Here is a 22,627-nt window from a genome sequence, read left to right on the forward strand (position 1 = left end):
TTTTAAATTCGTAATCGTGCCCGTTAATGTGCGTAATCCATTATAAATGTATAACAATAATATATTGTAACTAACGAAAGTCGAAAACGTTTGATTTACAGAGCGAATCGAACAACGACATCGTCGGCGTGGAGTTGTATAACGGCAGAGAAGAAATTGCATACCAGTCGCTGATTGACGCCAAACTGCTAATTCCCGTGTGATGCGTTTTTAATTTAGAACTCGTCCGATAACGTCTTCCAGTGCGCGTTTGTACATATTGACTAATTAGATTTTAAGTTAGTGGTTAATAGACAATTTAATTGATTGATGTATCGGAATTATTTATAACATACAGGGAAACGCAATAGTTTTATGTGCTCACGTCGGTCTCGCGATTTATAACGTGGGACTAAAATATGTAAGACCGACCAAAAACCACGCGTAATTTCAAACATTGTGATCCGCAAACATAAGTTAATTATTATGACCAATTTGTTGTCATTTAACTTTTTTATTATTTTTTTTTCACTTTCGCCATTGACGGCGTAGGTACTATGTTTCCGTCGTGTGCGATTTGTTCGAAGGACATCGGACTAATACATATCGACGAGTGGTTTTTACTAGGTATAAAGACATTATTTTATACACAATATTTCAATTTTAATTATTCTATACTTTTTGTTTTGTTATTTTATTTTTCATTAAGTCAAATGATTGAAGATTCATTTATTTTGAAAGTTTATCGCTCTTTACTGCAAATTAATGAAAACGTTTAATATTTTAAAATAAAGAAGATTTCTCATAAATACTTGTTTTGTTTTTATTTACAAAGTTTAAAGTGTACAAAGAATAATCATATACATAAAATAATAGTCTACGCAGTTTAGCCCACCGCCCCGAAGCCGGGCTCACGTCCGGCTGTTCCTGCTGCACTTATAATATAAATATAACACAAATCCCCTAAAATTATCTCATTTTTTGTTCCGTTTTTTTCGGTCGCTTTTCTCCCTCACGCCGCGTATACGTTCACTTTTTGCCTGCCGTCAGCAGCGGCGGCAGTCGTCTCTTTTCTCTTTTTCTGGTATTCTTCTTTTTGCAGCTTTAACCACGTATCGCCCAGAGCTTTGGCAAAGTGATCGTCGACCGCTGAAAATAAATTTTTTTTAATTCATTACTTTGACCGTGCCAGACAATTTTTGAACGTAAATATTATGATAATACTATACTGTCGACTATCGTGTGCAGTGTACATAGCTGTAAAGTTATTGGTTATAGACAATTTAGACGTTTTGGGTCTACACATCTTTGTACGATGATCCAATAGGTACAAGTTTTATCAGGACATGTCTCCCCCCCACACATACACACACACACTCTAAGTACGAGTCATCTGCAATGGTATCTGAAGCTGGACCAGTGATGTGTGAGCGGGGGAGGTTAACAAATTGCACTTTATATTACCTTTACTCAACTGCGTTTTAGGGCCGATAGTTAAAGCTTATTTTAAATACGATGAAAATAATTAACAATGTACATATTAAAGTATTTAATAAAAGTAACATCGTATTGTGTGACCCGAGGTGTAGCCCTATGTACAGTATTGGTGTGTATAATGAACAAATTAGGCCGATAAATAGTTTAACGATACTGAAAACTTGATTTCGTCTAAAATTACGTTTCATAAAAGTCTCGATAAAATTAAAAGATATTGGTTTGCAAATCGGCTATATTACCATTTTAAATGCAATTATAGGTACTTAAATTTTAACAAAAAAAATATATTTATTTAATCAGTTGCTCTGCGTCGTGATTTGTAAGTTGTAAGTTTTCGTTTGACATTTTTATAGACATAATATAAGTGCAGTGTATTATATGGTCACGGATTTAGATTGGACAAAAACATATTTTTTATGCCTGAAGGTGAACTCAAATGGTATAACTAGTCAGGGCACCGTAAACAAAAACAATAGGTATATTATAATTAAGGTATATACCTGATAATCCCGCGTCATCGTCGTCGTCGTCGTCATCATCGCCGTCGGTCGACGGTGCGGCGGCGGCCGTGACGGCAACCTGTTGTTGTCGTTGCGCGACGGCCGGTGCGAACACGTTCATGTAGTCTTTGCCCAGCGACCGTCTGAAATGTTCGTCAATGACTGGGTCGCTGATGCCACCTGTCGCCGTCGCCGACGACAGTGCCCTGTGTCCGGTGGCCGGCGATGCCATGATCACCGAAGCTCGTTCTTTGGGCAACGACCTGGAACCAGCCGTTGTCGTCATGTCCAGTGGCTCTTGAGTGTTTCTGAAACTAGATATGTAATACATTAACCGTCGTTGCGATCGGTGACTTGGATGCGGTGTTGGAATGCGATGTATGCAACACGGCAGGTCGTGTATACCTAATGGCTGCACTATAGGAAAGGTTATACAGCAGGTGCGTACATGGTTTTTCTTCGGGAGGGGGGGAAGAGAATAGACTATTCAATAATATTGTCCTGAAATTACATACAACAGAAGAGGCACTTATTNTAAAAAAAGAAATATAGATTTTGTTTTGTAATAAAAATTCTTTAATAAAAGTGCTAAATTAAATAATAAAAATGCTTTGTTTTTTTATATGTCTAAAAAAAATGTTTTTAATTGGTAGGGCGGTTTACTCCTCTTAATATCGCCCCCCCCCTAGGTGAAGTCTCAAATACGCCACTGGTGCAGCGATGTCAGGTATTTGATTTTACCTCTTGTACTATACCAGAACCTCAGACCTCTAAGTATAGCTAATCCGTCAGCGACGTACTGATTATGGCGTTTGATGTACTTCGTTCCGTGGAAAAATAAGAATTGGGTGGACAATCTGCTGAGCCTATTGTCGGGTAATTGTTTGTTAAAAAATGAAGGTAGCCGTCTATAGTCAATTGTCGCTGTAAATCGAACATGATGGACGGAAGCTCTTGTCGCAACCGCAACGTTGGTTATAAGCATAACCAATGCCTTGGTAACGCGATGTCAGGAATTTTATTTTATGTTTTCACTTTTGTAACTACTACACACTATATACATTTTATCATTTTTTTTTTAACTACATACTATCCATTTTAATATTTTTGTGACATCATATTATTTTCTTGGGTTGCACTGCATATCTGCTTTCATAGATAATATTTGAATAGTATAAATATTATGTTCAATGGCAACAAATAGAAAGCAAGTTAAAAGGTTTCCGTATAATAAGTATGACCATTGGCTTTATGTTGCTTTGCAGGGGTCAGAAATGTTGGCGATTTGTTTGACCATACACAGAATTTGTTGTAAAACATGTACTCTGCATATTTGAACATATTTTTGAGATAATTATGAATATTTAGCCTATATTTTTTTCATAATTCAGAATTTATTTCATCATTTTCTATACAAAATTCATATTTGTTTATTTCTCGAGTTATTTGAGGTTTTTTGTCAGCAAAAAATACTTTTAAATATGATAAAAAAGAATTATTCAAAATATCCGAAACTTGTTAGTAATTTCTAATTAAATTATAGTAATGTAGTTGGTCATTAAATTCCTTTAGCTGTGCTTGCATTTGCATACACATATTTTCTATACATCCACATACTAATGTAGCTTATAACTGTTGACCGTGTTTTAACTAAATTTGTTAACAATTATCAATGAATACAAAGCCATTTTTTATGGTAAAAATTATTTACATTATCACTAACTTAAACGGTTTGTAAAGAAGTTGTTTTGAATTTTTCCATTTCTATTTTATACATAGAACAAATAATATTATATAGATATTACTTATACTATCATACAGTCTGCAATATAAATATATAATGTAGGTAGGTATCTAATTAAATAATTGATTTCGAGGGATACGGATTATTTTCAAGTTAATCATTTCTCATCGATATCTATGAATTGTATTAAGAGCTTACTATTTTAAACTTTTAGAAACCTATTAGTCACTATCATCTAATTGCAATCATAATATAAAAACAATAGATTATAATAATATAGGCAAAACTACTTATGCTTAAAATTCGAGAACTGCAGTTATCCTTTTACCCTCCCGTCCCACCCGAGGATATTCGTATCTTCCGGCCACCCCGTGGTTACGACTCGAGCAGAAGTTGGAGACTACGAGGGTTGGACAGGTGTTGTCTAGGTCTGGTGTGGGTGCAGCATGTAGTACTTACGGCGGCGGAGTTGGCGAAACGGGTGACGTGCAGACGGCCCTGTGTCTTCTTTCCCTCTTCCATTTGCCGACTGTGCCGACGGTTCCCTCCATCGCCGAACATCTCAGAGACAGCGACCGCGAATGATCTGCACAAACAAATAAGAAAAATCTCATTTAGAAAAACAGTAATAATATATGCAAAGGTACACCACCGGACAAAATCCTGCAGCCGAGTGCCACGCTCGCATGCCGCAGTGTGTCACCATACAGAATTTATGCGTTTTTAATCCAACCGGTTATAATGATAATAATGATGGTACCTAAGTGGTATAATACAAAACGTACAGCGGTAATACGACACGCGGCGGCGGAGTATCTATACCGGTTGTACATATTATTATAATAAATATCTCACACATATAATATTATAATATATAGATGATATTCATCTGCGGGATTCTCGCTGAATTCCTAGCGTTCTTGAGATTTCCCACCGCCACGTCACCTCGCACAAAATCCATAATAATATATTTGTATACCTAAGTACGTACGGCACCGGAGCGACATAATATTATTTTAATAATTTATCGCCTGACATTTAACTATATCTGGAGGAGAAGTTTTCCATAATACGACGACGGCTTATGTTACAGCACCTGCAATGCAGTGACTTCGAGGCATAATATTATTTATTATAATTATTATATCGTTATACGTTAAGCGAGCGCCTGATGTACCGCACCTATATCCGTAGAGGCGAATAACGGGTGGTTGGGGGTGGACTGAGCCTCCCTGGGGTTGCATAGCCTCCTCCCCCCCCCCAAAAAAAAGAATACCTGAAGATTTTACACCGCGTTGGAATATACGAATGAAAAATGTTCGTCTCTACATCGAAATCGCTGAACTCTTCGCTGCATGTCTCAAAAACACTATTTGCGCCAATGTCCAACCTGCGGAGGTTTCTACAATTTGATTAACGGTTTAATACGCATAATATAGCGGCCAATCGCATGAAATCCTCAACAATATGTATATTATTATCGTAGCTTATACGCCTCATTTATTATTTTTTTCCTCCGCTGTAAGCCAGAATGCCAGATTAATAACAAACTACGTGAACACTGCCCATATTATGTACACATAAATGTATATACGTGTATACCGACGAGTGTCGTGTGTCCGGTGTGTACGTTATATTATAGAGGTGCACACGTAGTCCTCACTACATTATTATTATTATTATGACTAGTATTATTATTTCCGTTTTCCCGTCCTGTGCAGGCCGACGACGCAGGACAACGGAAGGACGACGACGACGACGACCGTACACACACGCACACTTGGCATACGAACAAAGTGCGCACGTTTCCTGTTCGTGATTAACATTAAATAATATATTTCAATAATATTATTAGATATTGTTGTTATTATTATTATTATACTAACGCCATCGCGTCTTTCGGACGTGGCGAGTCGGACGGACGCGCGGGATGACTCGCGTGAATCTATGAGAGCGACTTGTGTGTTATTATTTTCTCCGAAGTTGATATTATAACATTATGGTCGGCGGGCACTCGCGTATCGATGATAGCCTATAATGACGATTTATGTACACAAACCGACAGCCGTCATTAAACCGATTATATTGAAAATAAAAACAAATTTATTGATTTTTTTTTTTACATCAGTATATAATTTGCTATAAACAATAGATTTCTTTGAAATCGGATGACCAATTCGTCGGCCGCTCAGCGCAATTATTATAATACAAATACGACTATCGCAATAAATTACATAATTGATAACGTTTATTTAAAACACGAGGGTTTTAATACATATAATGTATAATATTATAGGAAGATTATCCATCGCATCAATTATTCGTCGGAATTATATTCTTAAAATATATACTATACCTATAGCTTATTCGTATATTATTAATGATATTAAACGAAATCGTAAAAAAACTTAACCGCACGCCACTAAGCCACTTATTAACAACATTAAAACAATATTATGAATGAAGAAAATAAATATAATATAAATCGTATATGTATAATATGTAAGTACAAATTATTTTATAGCTCTACACTTCGAGCACCTCTCAGGTTCTGCGTTAGGTCTAATTTATTTTATTTCATTTTTCACGGTTTCAAATAATAGCCGCGTAATTGTTTATCGCTATTTGTCCAATTGTATTTTAAACGTTTCTTTATAGGGCTAAATTAAGATTTATCGACGCGCGAGTGATGAAAGTTCCTTCGACGGATACCTATAATATACAAAAACGGTTATTAATACTTCAATCATAAATAGATATACAGACTTTTGTATTTCGATGTGTCATTAAAAACAGGGCACACCCTAAAACTCGGTTATTTGATTGCGGGAAATGAGACTATAGAAGTATAAACAACTGTTGGATCATAATTCGCAACTTTTTAACTTTTGTATTAGGCGTATGCGCTACAACTTGACTTTTTGAGTGTAAGGTACCCATTTTTCGAAGAAACGCGGTTTATATCTGTATTAAAGTGCAGCGAATGTATCATTATAGTTTCAAGCGAGCAAAACATAAGTACGTCTATGTATCTTATTTTCAAGTATATTTTATAATATTGTCATCTCAGAAATGACCTAACTACCCGCGATCTATAATAATAATATATAAGAATTGAATCATTACGCATATTATGTCATTTCGATGAATGCATATTGAACGTCAAATGCCCAATTAAATATTCAAACGTTATTGTAGCAATATTATAATCTTATTATCACGCAACATTGGACGGTCGAACATTGAAACTCTCTGCATGCAACTGGTTAGGCAGGTACACACCCAGTAGGGTGTGTGGAGAGAATTAATTTTTGTGTACAACTGCAGCAAAATCATCCCCTTATTGATTTTTGTACAGATTTAAGTAAACATTGTCTGGCGGTGTCTCAATGAGTATAACAACGTATTACACGATATTATTTTAATCGAAATCGCTTCGGAAATCACGTTTGTGTCTTAACACTATTTATGTCACACACATTTTAGAAATATTGTAATTTAGTAATCACAAGTTGTACGAGTATAACACGGAATGAGTTTGCTTCGCGCACTACCCGAACACTGCCAAATACGCCTAATTGGATTAGTGAAGACTTTAACGTTAAAGTGTGTAATTACAATGAATTTAATTTGCATAAATTGAGTTGAAAGTGAACTTCGTGCACGATTATTGAAAATATATCCACGTGCATGTACCAACACGCAGTCGTTGCGTTGACGATTTATTTACAAGTGGTATTGTTTTCCAACAGTTAAAATAATATTGTGGGTGAGAAACAAACACAATATTCTGTTATAAATTACAATAACGATGTACCCAACTATAATGTAATATAATGCCGATGATTTGATATTCATATTTTCAGATTTCACGTCTTGTAACACCACCAATAAATCGAGGACAAACTGTGTATTTGGCGTATACACTCAATAATATCGTTACATATTACATTAATTAATTATCCTGCGTGTGTGTCATATAAACGATATTTGTAAATGAGTACATTTCGACAGACAGAAATTTAATTTTCCGCCAATGAAAAACTACTATCGCAACCAGGTTAGCTGGATATCAGCTACTTATATAATACGCATTGTCCATGCTACAGTATAATAAGACACTGTATTGAAAATAAATTGCGATTTCAACACCGAAAACACAAGCAGACGTACGAAAAAGATCATATACATATATGGCGGTCTCGCCGAACAAATTAAAAATCCAGTGTGCGCAGAACTCTATTAACGAAATTGTTAGGCGATCGATTAATTTCGAAAATATTATAATAATGGGTACAATAAACAACATACTATAATATAATATTATGTGACATAATTGTGTTGCACAACGAATTATGGGTATTATGGGTATCACCCGTTGCAACAATAACGAGCATACACCACGCGACATCGTATAATATTATTACAGTAGTTAAGTAAGTACTTTATCACTTCAATGCGTCGAAGACTTTGAATTTTTTTTTATCGGTACCTTCGAGTTGTCCTATTCTACTCACTTATGTGTATAAACAATAAAAATACAATATACGTAGGAAATGAAAGCCTCGGGAAATCTCGCTATCCTGCTTCTCTCACCGTCAAAGTAGTCGGCGGCCCTCTCCACCCACGGCTGCCACAGGTGTCTGGTCCGGTCCGCCTTGTTGTTCCGACCGTCCCGGTGTCGATTGTGTTGTTCGTATCTCGAGAACATGACGCACAGGCTCATAACCCGGTCTGCCGTTTATGATGTATTATACTATAAAATATGATATTATATCAACCGGACGATCGACGGATCGTAACCGAAAAATTTCGAGAAAACCGAAAAAAAACAGCGAACCAAATAGTATTAATTATACGTGTGCAACGAATGACAGTCTGTTGGCGTCGACAGTGCGTGTCAGGACCGTACGCGTTGCGAACGATGAATGGCGGCTGCGGCTCGTCGGCGGTGGCGTCGTCGTCGTCGTCGTTGTCGTCGTCGAGCCGCCGCCGCTTTTAAAGATTGTCCGCGCCGCCGCGGTTCATTCATGGTGCGGCTGCGGGAAACCGGTTGCGCGCCGCCGTGGCCAGGAAGCGTTCGCGCGGCGTCCGGTCGGGCGCGGTGGTCCCGCGCGCGCTCGCGCTAGTACACCGCGAACGCGTCCTCCGCCGTTTTCATTAATGGGCACCCCGACCCGTGCTCCACAGGTGCGCGCACACACGCACGATAAATAATGTAAAAAAGGGTTCACCGGAAACTACAACGCCTCCGGCCTAAACGTACCCATTTATTATGTACATACATCATTCTTGTACATGTATACGCGTTTATAAGACACACACGCTCGGGACCGTATAGAAATGTTATATTATTATAATATTCTACCGTGTTATTATATATTATTATAAATCGTCTTCCTCCCCTCTCGTGAGGGAACTACAACAACAACAACAACGACGACGACGACGACAATAATAACGCTCTCGCGATTACAATATAATATATTATTATAATAAAAGACACGCACACTGCGGCTTGATAATATTATGTTTATTATTATTAATACTACTATTTTTGTTGTGGTTGTAATATATTATATCACAGAATAAGACAATTAAATCGTGTGTTGATGATGACCAGTACACACCACTATAGCGGGGAGCTCCGGAAATCAAGACGCGAGATGGACCGGCTACCATCATCGAGACGAGTCCGACGGTACCTGCGCCACAGGGCCCCCGGGCTACCGTCGTGTACACGCGATGTGTACCATGTTATTATAAATATACCATTATTAGTCGTATACGCGGACGAGACGGTAGCAAAAGACGATTAAGATAAGGTGGTCCGCGTCGTCATCGTAAATCAGTGTGGGAACCGAATTCGGAAACGCGTGCTTGGCTGTGTGTGAGTGTGTGTTTAGCTGCCATAGTGCTATACAAAGCACCCTGAGATTTTACGATCGAGACGGCCGATATAACATAATAAATAATAAAATGTTATAAAATAATAATAACATATAGATGGTGGTAGTAATAATAATATTCGACGCAGACGACGGACGTGCGATCGGAAAACGCAGTGTGTGAACGCTTCCGGCGAACTACATAATATATTATAATATGTATAAGAGCGCGTGTAATATTATTGGAATACATTTCCATATATTTCCTACAAAGTTTGACGAACGTTTACGATGACATACCAGCGGAATCTTCGGCTGTTCTCGTCCATAAAAGCGAGCTAGACCTCGGTTATCAATAATTCTGTCTTTAATAATAGAAAAATAATTGTAAAGGCGTATACTCGTACACTAGGTTAGGATACTAAGTATTAGTGCCATTCTTATACCCTATTGTGTACACGATTATTTTACATATTTTAAATTAAAATATTTGAATGCTGATCACTCAGAACAGTGATCACCGACACATTCACAAGTTATTGCCCTCTTCTCTTAGGTGGATAGGTCGCATAGGTGTATACGACGCACTAATGAGAAAACTGCCAAGAAACTACTTTAGCTACATGACATTAACGTAATATTATATTTATATACTTCTCGCTATAGTTTTATTCTAGCGAAATCCTATATTATAATAAGAAGAATATCTTTGTACTCAGTGTACCAATACAGGCAATGTCGCACATGTCTAATGTTCATAAAACCTATAAATAGAATTTATTTTTTCGTAAACGCAAGGTATCGATTAGCTTAATATATAATTAACGGTTTTTTAATTGGCTAGCGTTTTCAATAAATCACGTAAACGTAAAATCCATTCATGAATTCCTATAGTTTCAACAAAACAACAACAAAGTCGTTAGTTGAAGTTAATAAAATATTATAACTAGTGGTCACCACTCATCATATTATACCTATTACCAATGTATAGGCAGGTAATAATGCCAAAGTATGAAACACTCCGACAACAAATATTATACAACGCATCAATAAATTGCAAGTGCCCACTAGATAAAATAAAAGTACTATAAGTACCTCTATATTACGGTATACTGCAGCACTCTTATTATATCGATATACAATTGTCGGGGTCAAGCAGCAAAATTGATACATATTTCAATAATTAACGCCGAGCGCAAAAATTACGAACTATAAATTCATGTGCACATTCTACTGTATTATATAACTATATAACTAGTGATAAGTACTATAATATTATATTTTATGTGTGTGTGTGTGTGTGTGTGTGTGTGTGTGTGATAGAAATATAATAAACCTTTTTTTTTCTTTTTGATCTTTAACTTTGGCGACAAGGGCTATTAGCTTTTTACATCGTATTTTATTAATTTTTGGTAACAATTCGATTACAATAATAAAGCTATGCTAATTCTTCTGAGGAATGACTAACCGACGTTTTGTAATAAAACTTTATTAATTATTGTATGCATAAGATTTAGTTGGCTATTAATTTTTTTACCAATTTACAAATTTTGAAATCCTTGAAAATTCGAGAGATAAAATTGATAAATATTGAAGATATGTTAATATTTGAGTAATCGAATCAATGGAAGAATACCCAGGGATAAACTAGCTTTACTGATTAGGGACTTAGATCGCCTTCGTATCATCATTAGAGCTAAATATTTTAATAGATTACTATTTTAATTCGTAATCGGTTAAGAACTTAAATTGTTAGAGGATTAAAATGTGACCATATAACATTATACAATATACATACCTACAATTATATGTTATTAAATATAATCATTTTTGTAATTTAAAAAAACAACAGTAATGGACTTAATTATTTCTCGTAATGAAAATAAGTATAATTTAAATTTTAAGCTGTTTGTATCGTAAATAGATAAATACGAAGAAAACTCTAATAGTCATGACTAATGAGAGAATCATTTTAAAAGAATATTATAAAGCTAACATAATACTAAACAATTCTACTGAACTTAAAATTAGAGATGTCAAACATACAACGCTTATCTGTTGTCCGCGAAAAAATATGTGAGCTATTCTTGCATGATAATAATTTATTCTGTTGTCACAAATTTCAATTACGTATATTCAAAGCATTACATTCTTCAACGGCACTTATTTATAATTCAAAAATAGTTTTTTATCAAATATTAAAAAAAAATTGAATATGTACTAGGATTATGGGGGTAAAAATTGCAAGTGTAAGAAGTTTGAAAAAAAAATATTGTTACTGATGGGTGCATTAAAATTAAATATTAAATCAATCAAAAATTAAAGAAACTTCATATTTGAATTTAACACAGCGTAGGTAGGTACAACAGTAACTATATAATTTAAGGGATCCACAAAAGACATTTAAAAACGTCGAAAATTAACTATTAAATTGGTGTGATCATATATTATATAAGTATAGTATACAGGGTGATTTTTTTTAGCCTGCTTAAATTATTTCTTTATTTTTTGAATTTTCAAGAATACCTACCTGAAAGCCATATGAATATTTTAGTAAGTTGTATTAAGTTTCTTAAAGTAAATTTCGAAATTCCAAAAATCAAAATCTGAATATATGCATAATTTAAGCATAAAAATAAGATAAGCATGCTTAAAAATCACGTTGTATACATCTAGTAGTAGTATAATAGTATACTAGTATACATAGCTCTATTGACAATTCAAAACAGAGCACGCTATATATAAAGGAGACGTATACATTTTTATAATAATTAAATAACATAAACGTTGTCAATTTTGGCTTAATGATAATACGAGTATTACAACAAAATATTATATTCCCCGACGGCCTCGCGTGTGACTAAGCAAAACACCGTCTGCATTGTAATACAACGTATAAACATTTTGTTTATAATATCTCATCGATGATTTGGAACTTGTCCAAAAGGATTTTATCGTCGCGCACGGATACGTACCTACCTATGTACACCATAAGGTGGTGGCGTGCACTTTTAAACTTGAAAACAGACAGGGCGACCGTGCTGGTGGGTAGGCGTTTACACACATAATTGTCTTAGTTGTTTGGCATAGACTTTACACACATAAATTTTCCACGGCGGAAAGACCAAAATATTTGGCATTCTATTTTGTATTTTAAATATGTATATTATCTCAAAGCGAGGCTTTGACCTCAAAATATTTCGAATACTTATGCGGTGGCCTTTTTGTAAAAATAAAAAAAAACATACATATTTTAGAAAGCTTGAGATTTGTACAAACTATTCAAACCCACAGTATATATATATATATCCGATTAAAAATCGCGTTAGAAATATAAGCCTGTTGAATTGATATAAATTAGGAACCTAGAAATCGGTAATTTTCGTTCGATTGGGTTCCTTTTTTCTATACATTTTTTTTTTCTTGCTTGCAGATTACAGTCATCGTTAATCAGCGAAAAATCTGTATCGGTGGGCGCACTTAAATTGCTACTCCCCAAGGAAATCGGCGAGAAAACAGTTATAACTACCGCGGGAGTGTATAAAAAAAAAACTTAACAGCTACATCGGAATATCGTCCTAACGCTTTCACCCGGGAAAAGCCGGTCGATCGGAAACTGTGGGATGAAATACTATTATCCATCTCGTAATCATTAACGTGAATAAATCAACGAGTAAAAAAAAAACAAAAAAACAAATAAAACATACACCGACACCGAGTGCAACTAACAATTGACATGACATATTTTTAGGAGATATTTTTCAAATAATGCTCTCTTTAATACACATTGCAAGTTTTATGTTACCTATATTAAGTCATTGGAAAATAAAGTTAGAAGTAAAAATATCAGTTAATTCGGAAGGAATAGGTAAATAATTGTAAGTACCTAGGTTAACAGTATTATCCCATATAGAAAATGTAGGGTTGTACGATTTTTTGTTTTTGAAAGAGGTGTACACATTTATTTATCCATACAATTAGATAGGTACGTGATAGGCCTATGAAGATAGAAAAATAATCCAAATTATTTAGATATTACAGTGAGTAATTGTTTTTCTGAGTAAAATATATTTTCCTTTACGGCTGTAAGCAATTTAAATAAATAAATCACATTATTAATATGATTTAAATATAAAAATTAACTAATTTTTAAGTCGCAATATACCCGCGGACATGCTGCGCTGTATAATATATACGAACACGACCGTACATAATACATACATATATTATTAATTATATAAAATGGAGATTAAGAATAGGCTATGCATACTAATTCACTTTTATGTAAATGTAATGTAATATGTTGTATACAACATACATGGGCATAACTGCGTAAGCGTATTGTTTATACAATTATTAATTATTGACCATTATGTACTTAGTTTGTAACTAATAACAAAACTGCTATATTAATACTAAACAATATATTATTCCTTAAATACTTGGATCTTATAATATTCTTAACAACTATGAGCATTCAAAATCAAAATTAATTAGTAGGTTTACCCATACCGTATACACATTACGCCATAGATTTATTTTAAAAGCATAAAAATTAAAAATGCATATTATAACAATATGTAGGTCCAAAAAAAGATAATAATCCACAACTATGAAAAAAAATTGCCACATTTGTAATTAACCTTTAATATTTTCGATAAATCGTTGGCAACGTTTGGTTTTTAAACAAAATATAACCGATTGATGTAGTAATGCCGCAACAAGTGCCAACAATTTGCATTTCCAGAGAAATCAGGCCAATTAAATACATTTAAATCACAAAGCATTACCCGTTGGCAGTCACCAATTACCGCCGTCTGAAATCTGAATTTAAAATAAAAAAACGAACTAATTGAAACTCATCGACAGTCACCAATATTTATTTTAATTCGCCTGCAAAGTATAACACCGTATCAAAATATTTTAAATTATAAAAAAAGTCAATTTCTTCAACTGTATACAGAAATAATCACTAAAACAAATAACTATACATAGATTTAGCCTAAAACTTATAGAACATAGGTATAGCAACAAACACGCTTTCTCACACTGTTTACCCGTGTTCTGCTTCTATTACTATGTTAACACCTTACATTTTTACTAAAAAAACAATGGATTTAAATTATATTTGGGTAAATATGACTGTTGGATTATCCGGGATATTTTAATGTCTAGTTATTTCATATTTGTGGTCAATGTGAATGTGATATTATTTGATTTTATGAAGATATATTATTTATTCAATTCTCACTTTTCACTAAATCATAACTAAAAACGGATTGAACCATCAAGACATTAGAATCAACTAGGTTACATAATTTTAACACTTCTTGTGAAGTGGTTAGGCTTATAAGTTATAAGCAATAATGTTTAAAATAATTACTTGTTTAAAAATAGTTATAGGTTATTGTTAGGTATATTATACAAGTCTATACATTAAAACAATTGTTTTTTTCAATTGCACCAAATGGTTAAAATGTAGAACTATATTTATGATCATAAAACCTTAAAATTGAATTATGTGTAAAGCATGAATTAAATACATTATCAAACAATGAAATGTTACTAAGAATTAGACAAAAACACGTGGAATAAAAGTTATAACCTTTTTAGTATAAAAGTCTCTTGCCAAAAAAAAATTGTTTTTATTTCAACTAGTAGTATTTATAATTCAACTAATTTTCAGAACCTAAAGTTAAGAACCTAATTTAGCTTATAATAAATAATATGTAGGTAGTACATAAATATATGGTAGGTATTAAATATTAATGTTTGCATCTTACATGGGTAAATGCATAATAATAAATAATATGTTTGTTTAACGCACTTATGTGTGCAAAAAGGTTGTAGGTATATCTAAGATAATTAATTAAAAAAAAATTGTAGAAATACAATTTTTCTCAATTAATAATGATTATTAAGTAAATTTATGCACGGTGGTTAAGTAGTTCAATGTAATGCACATGTCTTTGCATAACACACGAAACAATACTGAATTAAGAATAGAGAAATTAACACGTGTCCTTCGCCTACTGCCGCCAGCAGTAAATGCTCCGACTCCATCCCCTCTAGCACAAGTTCAGTATCCCCTCTCTACAAACAGTTCAATGTTGAACAACACAACGCAATCTATATGTCACCAAAGTAAACAGTGTAAGAGATTTATGTTTATCAACAAAAATATGTTTACGTTAAATTTTAATACAACCTGTAGTAAGTACATAAGCGTCAAAGCGTAAGTTAACAGTGGGAATCGAGATTCAATAAAACAGAGTCGATACAATTATATACACTATTTATTCATGGTTATTGTTCGATTGAAATTATAATTTTTATCAGTAAAATAGGTACTCAGGTACCATAGCCTGTCTATTATAACTTAAAACAATATAAGACACAGTAAGCATTGATGAGTTTAAAATTCAGACATTTAAAAAAGATATTAATCATTCACATAATGGAGTTTCAAATTGTTCAAATTGTATAAAATCGATTTATACAATAATACCAATAGTTTTTGATTATTTTGAACAAACAATAACTTAACTAGACTCAACTATAGAGAATAACCTAATATGTTGATTATAATCAAAATTATTCCTAGCGTTTATAACCAATGCTTAAATGTATCTAAATATTTAGAAAATTCAAGTTAATTAGGAACAAACTGAAACTTTTACGCGCAATCGCATATATAATTTCAACTTTTTTCTTTATTAAATAATTCTATTGGATAATATTGTACAGATAAATTACAATTGGCCAATTTGGGCTTTACGCATAACGTATAATTTTTATTTTAAAACTTAATTGTTCGAAAACTATGATGTAATGTGTTTTGAAAAATATTAACAACATTTTATTTTCTACAATTACATACAAACACGCGTTAATTACTATTTATTTAGTCTTAATTATTATACGTGTTAGTAAAATGGTAAAGGCAACACTATACAATAATCACTAATCAGTCAAGTGCTATTAAGAGACAAGCTAGTAAACTAAACGACTATATCTATACAGTTATTAGTTTGTTAGTTATTCAAAGATTACCTAATTAAGGTTTAATGTTACATAAAAATGCGTAGTAGAACAATTTAATACTTTGTATAGTTTATACTTTATTATAATAGACAATATTATTTATAATGATTTAACCCAATAACCCTTACTTGCACATATAGAATGGAAGACAAGTCAAATATTAGGTGCTGTTATAATAAAACTATGGCACTATCCAAAAACATCTTCAAATAAAATGTATTAAAATATCTAACCAATTATTCAAACTTCGAAATAATAATAGACAAGGTACATATAGCGTACAACTCAAAAATTGACGAAACTAATTATTTTATGTGTGACGAAAACTGTGGCAAATATTTGATGATGCTGTATAAATAATTAATTAGGTCAAATAAATAAGTTAATCATTGTTAATATTAGGTCATGTCAATTTCATTTACCTTAAAATTGTGAAATTTTCACAGTCAATTATTTTGAAACGACGACATAAAAATAGCTAGAAGTATACATAAGTATTTATATTTTTCACTTTGTTTTTAAACAATATCATATGGTGTTTTGTTATTGAATACATTGGCATTTAGTTTGAATTATAAGTATATAATATGCATAATATATTTTTTAAGTTTTCTCAATAAGTTTTGTCTTTTAGATTCTGAGAGTATAGCGAATGGTTGTATTGACTTTACAATAATATGTTTCTTTTCATCTGTCATCGACATTTGGGCGAGTAAAACTTTCTGATTCTCGACATCGGCATCTGACAAAAAAATGAATCTAGTTGGTACTTTTGAGAAGTCAAAATGAAAATTCCTAGCGAAATTTAAAGTGTCTCCAAGAAAAAAAATGTGACAAGACAGGGAATTTAACGCAAAACCAATTTTTAACATGTATGATAGAATGACAAAACGTCACCGCTCAAAATCGTTTTCCTTATAACTTCATTATAAAAATAATTTTTTACTGTATACAGCTATTATAATTTGTTGCCATGAAATTCGATCATGTTATGTTTAGCATATTATATGATATGTATATAGATTGTAACGTAGAAAATAAAATCACAAATCGAGGATGGAAAATCTGCATTTATCCTGTATTCATCCTGTGTTATTAATCGAGGTAGTTACCCTGACGTGTTATAAATATTTACAAGATATGTTATCTATTTTCTATTAAGTGCATAATAATTTATTTCCATGTATATTGTTAATAAAATGAAAATGGTATTTGTTTGTAAATCACTTGTTAGTTCAATTGACTTTATTATTTCTAAAAAATTATAAAAGTTTGGAACTCACAGCTTTTAAACATAATATTTTGTACTTTGAAAAAAGTGGCTCATTCCAAATAACTCAATATTCACGTCCATCTACCTAAGTGCATACGTGAAAGTTTATTTTCCACAATGAATTATTTCAAATCCAGAGTATAATACAATTTGTTAGTATTTGTTAATATATTTATGGTTGAAACAAAATACCACAACTGATATAAAAATTATAGTAATTTTTTTTTAAAACTCTCATTAACCTGAGAAAAATGGTATCAATATACCTAGGTATTTATGAACATATTACTGGAATACGTGCATTTTTTTAAAATCTTAAAAAATGTTTGCCAACCCCGGAACCTAACTAGTAAATATATATATATATATATATTTACAATAATATAACCTCCTGTTTTTTGTTAACAAAATGAGAGACACAAAAGAACATTTTAGAGCTCGAAAAACAAGTAGCAGAGGCAGTTGGCTGCGTCAATCGATGCTGAGTTTTCAAATACGTACCCATAGTACTTAATTAATTCGTTAGTAACCAGAGCCTTCCCAATGATAGTATTGAAATCGTTCTGAAAATCGTTTCAATATCCATTTTATTTTCAAATTGGCTACTGCCAAGCACCGCGGGAGTGGTATATTTTCGTACAATGTAAGGTTCGCCAAGAACTATGATGTTCGTCGAATGTAAACACCTACTCACGCACTCCGTGAAGTGTTTTTCTAAGTATAAACTCTCAAACTCGTATTCGTTCTTGTAAAATCTTATTTTCATCATTAACAGGACTGTCAAGATTACTAAAAAGTAGTTCAAATAGCTTGTGGATATTCGCTATTTATTTATTGTATACAGACTTGAGAATCATTGTGTGTATAGCAATAAATTATAATCATATGACCGAAGTCGTAGTAGACACACTGAATGGATTGGGTAGGTAAAGAAGAAGAGCGTTGTACGGTTAACGACGACTTTTGGCATCTCAAGAAAATCAAAAAAACAGTTGGCGTCATCAAATAATAACTCGGTGCAAATATTTGTTATTACTTATTAATCTTTGTGTCATGATCTCCTAAATTAACTGGTATGATTAAATAAACAAATTCTGTCCTGAAGGGTTCTATCAAAGGTAAATATTGGTGAAATGGTAAATGGCTTGGACACCATATATACGCATACCTATATGTTTATTTTTATTCTATATGTTATTTATTATTATCATTTTTTATATACGATATAAACCTTTCAAAACATATTTTAGACTAAGTTTAAACCATTTATAGACATTTTTAGATTCAGCCAAAATGCTTGAAAACTTAAAACAAAATCCCACATAACTTGTTCTTATTGCTATAAGATTTACAATAGTATACCTTAGTCATGGTTGAATGGAATTTTATACAAGCGTTTGGAGTTTAAATTTTGATCAAATCCTTTAAAATTACGAACATTCGCAAATTATTTTAAAGCTAAAAAAAGTAAAAAATTTTAATTTTTTATAACTGAACCTTGGATATGTTATAAGTACAAAGTTTTAGTAATTTTGCTACTAGAACTTATTACTCAACTTTTACGTATTTTACAATAGGTGCATTATGACATTTTCAATACATTGGTTCAAAAATTAATAACAGTTATGTATGATATAAATATCATGCATTTAATAATTAATGATTAATATTTTAATAATAATATAATAAATCCAATGTCCTGGGCAAAAATGAATTCAACCCACGAGGCAAAATACAATATCTATATTGTATAGGCATAAAAAATTAACGTTTCACTCTTTCTTTGTCCTCTATAGTCTATACGCTCAAAAACAACCGAACCATTTTCAATAAAAGTTATATCAATAGATATTATACAGGCTAACAAACCGTTTTTCGTATACAATTATGATTCAAAACCTCGGCACTAGGATACTATACAACAGCGAATTCCCATTTTTTTTTTTCGATTTTGTTGTGATTTTTTTACATCTTTTATACTAACATAAATACATTTATTTATTTCTATAGTTAGAATGATATTAAATAACATTGACAATATAAGTACATCGATGAATATTGAGTTATTGTTAAGTCTTATCTTTTTAATTGTTTATTGTTTACTGTGTAGGTAACAATGATATTAAAATGTCAAAGTTCAAAGATTTAAAAATGATAAATATCTATAGTAAAATAGGTAAATGATAATCATATTTGTTCATAAGCCGAAAGTTATTTAAAAACAAAATTAGAATATTATATTTACCTACGTAGAGCATTAGAAAATAAATAAATCCATTATTTTCATGTTATGTTAATGTAAACACAATGTACATAGATATAACATATTAATATATTGTAATAATATGTTGAGCAACTTTATCTAGTTATCATACACAGTCTCATAATATAGGTAGGTAGATCAGTAAAAAAATATGCATTCAGTAATGTGTTTTTGATTAATACTTGACCGATGACCTGTTGTAGAGTATTTGTTTTTATTGACAACTGTATTAGGTATGTCCAATTCAATTTAAATAGATGTAAATCATTGCATGTTTGTTCATCGAAAGTAAAATTTCAAAAAATTCTGTCGAGTATAGACTCAGCTGTACATTAGTTGGTGTTGAGATTCCTCGTCATTGAGTACTGTAATGAATTTATGGTTGAATTAAATTTGAATTCAATGATATATCATTGTAAAGTAAATACGATGAAAAACGCTTTTGATCGAAGACTGCCTAACTTTTTGTGAACCACGGTTAATAAATAATCATCTTCAATTTGACCTTCTAAAAATAACAACGAGATCTAATTTGCAACCAGAAACCTCCGCCAAAGTACAGATGATCAGGGCATATTTTTCTATACAAGAAAAAGTGTGTCTACAGACACAAAAATTAAAAAAAAAACACACCGTCATATGACAAAAGATGGGATACTCGCTATCGATTGATTTCCTATGGCGATTTTCACTCTAATCAATAATCCCCCTAGCGAGTAGCATATAACAAATAGTAATAATGATAATAATATGTAGCATGAATATACATCGTCATTTGTCGGTAGATTTTGAAAACCGTACGCAAATACGACAACCCCGTTGCGGTACTATGTAGTTGGCTAAGCTCGACTACTACGATAGTCAGACGCGGGCCGAACACACCCTCGTCGCAAAAACCGATCGTGTGGGCGGGGTAGGGGGGCGGTCGGAGATTTCCGGCCTCGTAGGGGAATCCGGTCGGTTGGGGCGCGCGGCATAGGCAACCCAACCGGCGGCCGACCGGAGAAATCGACCGGGCCGATAACGATCGGGGATACCGGCGCGAGCGCTCGTCGTCCTCGTCGGATATGAGAGGACAAAAATAATAGAAACCTCCGCTCGATACCTCAGCGACCCCGTGAGCGGCGCGCACGTTTCTCGGGCGTCGGAAACTGGGGAAACCCACGGCACGCGTGCACGTCGTGTCGTATGTTTCATACGCAGTCTCCTCCCCAACCGGACGTCATGTTTTTTGTTTTCATCGATACCACATAATATTATATTGATACGACAAAATAAACGGAAAGGTAAATGACATCACTATATATGTGATTGTCGAGTGTCATATGCGGTCTACCGCACACTTGTCGTTTACCGCGCATAGTGTCATTCCCATCAAGTCGACGCGGCAACGATTAAAATTAATCTTAATCAAAGTATATAATATGTAATGTTATGCATACAAATAACATTAGATAATGATCGAAATAATACTCAAATAATAGCAATAAAACGATATTTGCAGAGATCTACGAGAACACCGAATAAGGTCCGAGTAGGCATGTTAACTGGGTAGGTATAGTTAGGTAGGAGGTACTCACTGGTGGCGAAAGACGACTCCACCACGGCCGCAGCAGCCGCAGCTGCTGTCTCCTCCCTGTGCAGCATCGTGGCCGCCCTGGACAGCACTTCCAAAGGCGATTCGCTTTCCATACCGCACGTCGTAGTCGTAGTCGTTCGCTGCAAAGAGACGACCGAGATGGATGTGTTCACCGCGACGACGTATATCAGATGTGATTAATGTTATTACGTCGATCGTAAGGGTAGTATTATTGAATCGTACGACAGTACAGAATGACTACGGTGATACGATTATCGCGCGACACTGGCGGAAAAGAAACGGCTGGCGAGACAAAATACGACAGCAGTTATAATAATAATATTATTATTATTATTATTATTATTATGAAAACAATATTATTATCATGTATCGAACGACAGTGCAGTTGTAGTTGTGATGAATAGGTTTTACGTACGGTACGTGTCGGACGGCCGCGGCGAGCATACGAGATCCCGACCAGAGGACTTACCTGTTCTCAAACGGATTCGGTTGTGGTGTCCCGCGGGGCCGGGGAACGTCACTGCGGCATATACGTGCGCGCGCGCGCGCGCTCGCGCTCTACGCTGCGTGTATAATATCCGCTCATGTCAATGTGTGTGTGCGTGTGTGAGCGAGAGAGTGTGTGACTGTGAGAGTGTGTGCGTGCTGCGGTTTCGACAGCGCGGATCGGAATGTCAGGAATGATCGGAATTGAGTTTTTTAAAAACGCGTTTTCGCCCGGCACGGAGCGACGGCGGTGTCGTCGGGCCGGGGACCCGCGACCGGCGCGCCACCTGGTGGCAAACACGCGCGACATCACCGCCGCCGACCGCGGCGAGGTCACAGCCGTTCTCCCGCCC

At 33.8% G+C, this 22,627-nt stretch overlaps 1 protein-coding gene across 2 annotated transcripts; it reads right to left on the minus strand.

Moving 5' to 3' along the window:
* Window positions 1-777: 777 nt before the first annotated feature.
* Window positions 778-22,461, minus strand: LOC111043027. 2 transcript variants are annotated; one of them, XM_022327807.1, is made up of 4 exons: window positions 21,769-22,461; window positions 4,180-4,306; window positions 1,977-2,290; window positions 778-1,128 (listed from the first exon to the last, which is right to left on the minus strand). In XM_022327807.1, the coding sequence occupies exons 1-4, from the start codon at window positions 21,878-21,880 to the stop codon at window positions 992-994; spliced, it is 690 nt and encodes a 229-aa protein (XP_022183499.1). In that variant the 5' UTR covers window positions 21,881-22,461; the 3' UTR covers window positions 778-991. The 2 variants fall into 2 exon arrangements, with proteins under 2 accessions (XP_022183499.1, XP_022183498.1); XM_022327806.1 differs by lacking the exon at window positions 21,769-22,461 and adding an exon at window positions 8,317-8,666.
* Window positions 22,462-22,627: the final 166 nt, after the last annotated feature.

Source organism: Myzus persicae, unplaced genomic scaffold (genome assembly GCF_001856785.1).
Source record: "Myzus persicae strain clone G006 unplaced genomic scaffold, MPER_G0061.0, whole genome shotgun sequence".
Taxonomy (NCBI): Eukaryota; Metazoa; Arthropoda; class Insecta; order Hemiptera; family Aphididae; genus Myzus; species Myzus persicae.